The sequence below is a fragment of the Notolabrus celidotus genome, chromosome 14 (assembly GCF_009762535.1).
Source record: "Notolabrus celidotus isolate fNotCel1 chromosome 14, fNotCel1.pri, whole genome shotgun sequence".
In the NCBI taxonomy this organism is placed as follows: Eukaryota; Metazoa; Chordata; class Actinopteri; order Labriformes; family Labridae; genus Notolabrus; species Notolabrus celidotus.
In genome coordinates, this window is record NC_048285.1 from 13,044,944 (window position 1) to 13,049,521 (window position 4,578).

The following is a 4,578-nucleotide window of genomic DNA, read 5'->3' on the forward strand; positions in this document are numbered from 1 at the left end:
AACAAAGAGGAAAAAATGTTTTAAAAAAAAACATTTGGTCACTGTGGCACACGACTTGATTCCCATTGATTAACTGTGCGATGTTAATTGTTCCACCTCCTTATCGTTTTCATATTTTCACTAATTTCTGTTTCAACAGCCTTCAACTTCACACATGATCATTCAGAAATTCCAGGCAGGCCAAGAGGAGGGGGTGGTGCACAAACACACACACACACACACACACGTACAAGCACAAACCCACTTCTGCCTGAGGTACAGTGGAGCAGAGGTCAGCTGGTCCCAAGACAAAATGAAAGAGGAATCAGGAATATTATCCTGAGCATGTGATGGTTTGTGAGCACACATGCTTGCCCTATGTGAGTGTGTGTGAGTGTGTGTGTGTGTGTGTGTGTGTGTGTGTGTGTGTGTGTGTGTGTGTGTGTGTGTGTGGCTAAGTGAGTGTGTGAAATCACAATGAGATCACACACTTTGTTAGAGGACGGCCCCTAAAACGTCTTAATGAGTAGGGGGAGAGCTGGAGACTGCTGGCTGAGTGCAAGAAAGAGCTGGAAGGAGGTATTCTACTGAGTTCGATGATAGAATAGAGGATTAACCAGTTTGAAAAACCTAAAAGCTGTATTTTTCAAAACTAACTTATAGTTTTTTTCATCTCAAATGTAGTGACAAAGGAGTGTGTAGATTGGGTTTTGCTTAGGGTTAATCATAGAAGCCATCTCTGGATCAGGTTTGGTTGAAATCACAACTCTTTTGTTCTCAACAAGCTAGGGGTGAATCTTCTCCTCCGTGAGTCTGGCAAGGTCTGTTGTGTCACTTTTTTTCAGCAGGACCTCACCACTTGGTTGAAGACTGGACTTGCTCTGACTTTTCATCATGAGGATCCTGTTTGTATCTGTAGTTCTGCTGCAGCTCATTGGGACCTGTTTCTGTCAATTCCCCCGAGCATGTGCCAACTCGGAGGCCCTACGGACCAAAGTTTGCTGCCCGGTGTGGGAGGGTGACGGCTCAGCCTGTGGTGCCCTTACAGGACGTGGTTTTTGCGCTGATGTGGTGGTCTCAGATGAGCCCCATGGGCCCCAGTACCCACACAGAGGGATTGACGACAGAGAGCGCTGGCCTTTGACTTTCTACAACCGGACGTGTCGTTGTGCTGGAAACTACGGAGGCTATAACTGTGGGGAATGCATGTTTGGTTACAGGGGCTCAAACTGTGCTGAGTACAGGGTATCTGTTCGCAGGAACATCCTGACCATGTCAACTGCTGAGCAGCAGAAATTTATTTCTTATCTGAACTTGGCCAAGAACACCATCAGCAGAGAGTTTGTCATCACCACAGGAACAAGAGAAGAGATGGGTCCAAATGGAGAGACCCCCATGTTTGCTAACATCAACAGCTATGATCTGTTTGTCTGGATGCACTACTATGTGTCCAGAGATGCCCTCTTGGGAGGACCGGGCAATGTTTGGGCAGACATTGACTTTGCCCATGAATCGGCAGCATTTCTGCCCTGGCACAGAGTCTTCCTGCTGATGTGGGAGAATGAGATTAGGAAGCTGACGGGAGATTTCAACTTCACCCTCCCATACTGGGACTGGAGGGACGCCCAGACCTGTGAAGTGTGCACCGATTCTCTGATGGGTGCACGCAGCTCTTTTAATCCCAGCCTGATCAGCCCTGCGTCAGTCTTTTCCTCCTGGAAGGTAAGAAAAATGATAAAGTGTGTTTGTGTAGATGCATGAGCAGACCTGCTGTATTGCTATGGGACTGAAAATTCCTTTCCCTGATGAACAAAAAAAAGGCTTGTTTTATTTCCACTTCAGAAATAAGAAGTGTGAGATTTAAATTCATCCTCAAGTGATCCAGCTGAGTGAAAATCCTTCTTCAGAGGCTTTGTATTCATGTCCCAGAAAATGTTCTAACGACAGCCACTTTACTCTGAGCAACTGAGACAATCCATCACAAATTGTGTGCTAATTTGCAACTCGTACATAAACTTAATTACCATCCAATGGGTTTCCATTTTCATCAATAATTTGCTGAACAAATACAAGGCAGACTGATGTTTATAAATTGTTAACAGATTCGTTAGTTGTTTATACTTTAACTTCTGTTTTTAAGTCCCTCATTCACGGTAAACAAACATACATATTCCTGTGTAAGAGCCATATTGATTGAATCCTTATTGATGGATCTCCTCTCTTGGGGTCTACAGTTTCTTTAACTATTATCACTCCTTCATGTGTGTCTGTGAGTAGGTGATTTGCACCCAGCCAGACGATTACAACAACCGAGAGGTTCTGTGTGACGCTTCCGGGGAGGGTCCTCTGTTGCGTAACCCTGGAAACCACGATCCGGCCCGTGTGCCACGAATCCCCACATCACCTGATGTGGACTTCACTGTGGGCCTCCCCATGTACGAGACGGGGCCTATGGACCGTTTTTCTAATATGAGCTTCAGGAATGTTCTAGAGGGTAGGAGTCTGCAATCTTCTACTATAACACAAATTTAGTATTTTCAAGCAAGTCTTTGGCCTAGTCTTGAGAATGTTTTATTGGTCTTGTATGTAGATAAACTAAAGGATGCAGAGATACACATTTAGATTTCACCAACTACCTTTGTGTCTTCTTCTCTTGTGTGCTGTTTCCTCCCGTTCTTCCTTTCCTGCAGGTTTTGCCAGTCCAGAGACGGGCATGGCCATACCAGGCCAGAGCACCATGCACAATGCCCTACACCTCTTCATGAATGGCACCATGTCCTCAGTTCAGGGGTCAGCAAATGACCCCATATTTCTGCTGCATCATGCTTTCATTGACAGGTATGAGGATTTAGATACACAGACATGTCCTCTAATAATACACAGGGGAAAAAAAGTTTGACAACTGAGGTTAACTTCTCCTTTTCAGCATCTTCGAGCGCTGGCTCAGGACGCATCAACCAGTTCGGAACATTTACCCTCGAACCAATGCCCCTATTGGTCACAATGACGGCTACTACATGGTGCCCTTCATGCCTCTCTACAGAAATGGAGACTACTTCCTGTCCAACAAGGCTCTAGGATTTGAGTATGCCTATCTGCTGGACCCTGGTCTGTACCAAACGTTGTGTCCAGTAAGCCAGTGTTTATACAGCTGTTCATTCATGTCAGAATGTCTCATTATGTGAATCTATATTACAGGTCAGAGGTTCCTGCAGGAGTTTATCACACCGTACCTTGAGCAGGCGCAGAGGATTTGGCAGTGGCTGCTTGGAGCCGGGATGCTCGGGGCTCTGATCGCTGCAATCATTGCAGGAATAATCGTTGTCGTAAGAAAGAAATGGAAACGAAACCAGCGAAGGAAGAGGGTGCCAAGCTTTGGAGAGAGACAGCCGCTCCTGCACAGCAGCTCAGATGATGGATCAGCTTCATATCAGAATACTCTGTAAAAGACACAGATACAGAGCATACAGCAGTATGTGGATGCACAAAAAAAATGAAGTCCCAGACAGGGAAGCACCTTCACACTGTAAGTTTGTATCTCCCTGATGTTGTCCCCCAAATTTACACTGTACCTATAGGATATACTTATATACACTGATAGGATCCTAGAGCCATCAAGTGTTTAAACATAACTTCTGAACACGTGAATATCAAACTGTGACTTGTGACAGGTCAGAGCACTCACCTCTGAGTACATTTACTGCCTCCACAGATGAGCTACCCGCAGTCGGCTGTGTTTTGATCATCAAACACTTACATGTGAAGTGTGTACTCCTTCTTCTGACCTGAAACAGATTCATGTTACTTAATTTATTCATCCATTGTATGGAACTCTATCTGTGATTCTGTTTACAAATCACACATTGTATAAGGATGCTGTATGTTACAGAAGTGAATATAATTCCGCTGACTCGAGCTAAGGTAAAGAAAGATGCAAAGGTAGAGTTTAAGATCATTAAAAGTACGGCCTGGTCTGCCACAATGTAGAGTTAGAGACTATTCAGGGTGTAAGAGCTACATTATTCGCACCTGCATAGAAAATAAATCAATGTATAAAAAATTTAAAAAGAACAAAATGAAAGAAGATGAATAATAAAAAGACATTCTGTATAATTTCAAGAGTAGCTGAGAACCAAAATGCATTTGTAGATGTTATAGGAACATCAAGATTCTTTAGAAGAAGTATCTGTAAGTACTCATGCATGCCTCTACTATGAATTTGTAAAGTTAGACAGTTCATGGATCTCTTCTATTTGAACTAGTTACATCACGTGGTAACAGGTTACATGACTTTATAACTCTGCTCTGTTTCACTGAAGTGACATCATAAACCAAATCTCCAACACTTCCTTGTGTTGTTACTGGTGCTGAAGAACAACAAATGTAGTATCAGTATCATGAAGACATGGATGAATCATAAGTTTGTACATATTGCATTAAAGTAAGATTTGATTGAAATTTCTCTGTGATTATTTTGCCTGGGAGTCGTGGGGAAAAATTAATTGAAATAATGACAGGTAAGGCAGGTAAATGATAACAAACCATTATAGATTATGTATGAAATAATGACATCAATTCCTCAAGACCTAACTGGAAGTA

General features: G+C 43.2%; 1 protein-coding gene across 1 annotated transcript; it reads left to right on the top strand.

Annotated features, from left to right (window-relative positions):
• Nucleotides 1-687: 687 nt before the first annotated feature.
• On the top strand, nt 688-4,437 carry tyr (tyrosinase). Its single transcript, XM_034701252.1, has 5 exons — nt 688-1,701; nt 2,257-2,473; nt 2,670-2,817; nt 2,906-3,087; nt 3,178-4,437. The coding sequence occupies exons 1-5, from the start codon at nt 874-876 to the stop codon at nt 3,423-3,425; spliced, it is 1,623 nt and encodes a 540-aa protein (XP_034557143.1). The 5' UTR covers nt 688-873; the 3' UTR covers nt 3,426-4,437.
• The last annotated feature ends 141 nt before the right edge of the window (nt 4,438-4,578 follow it).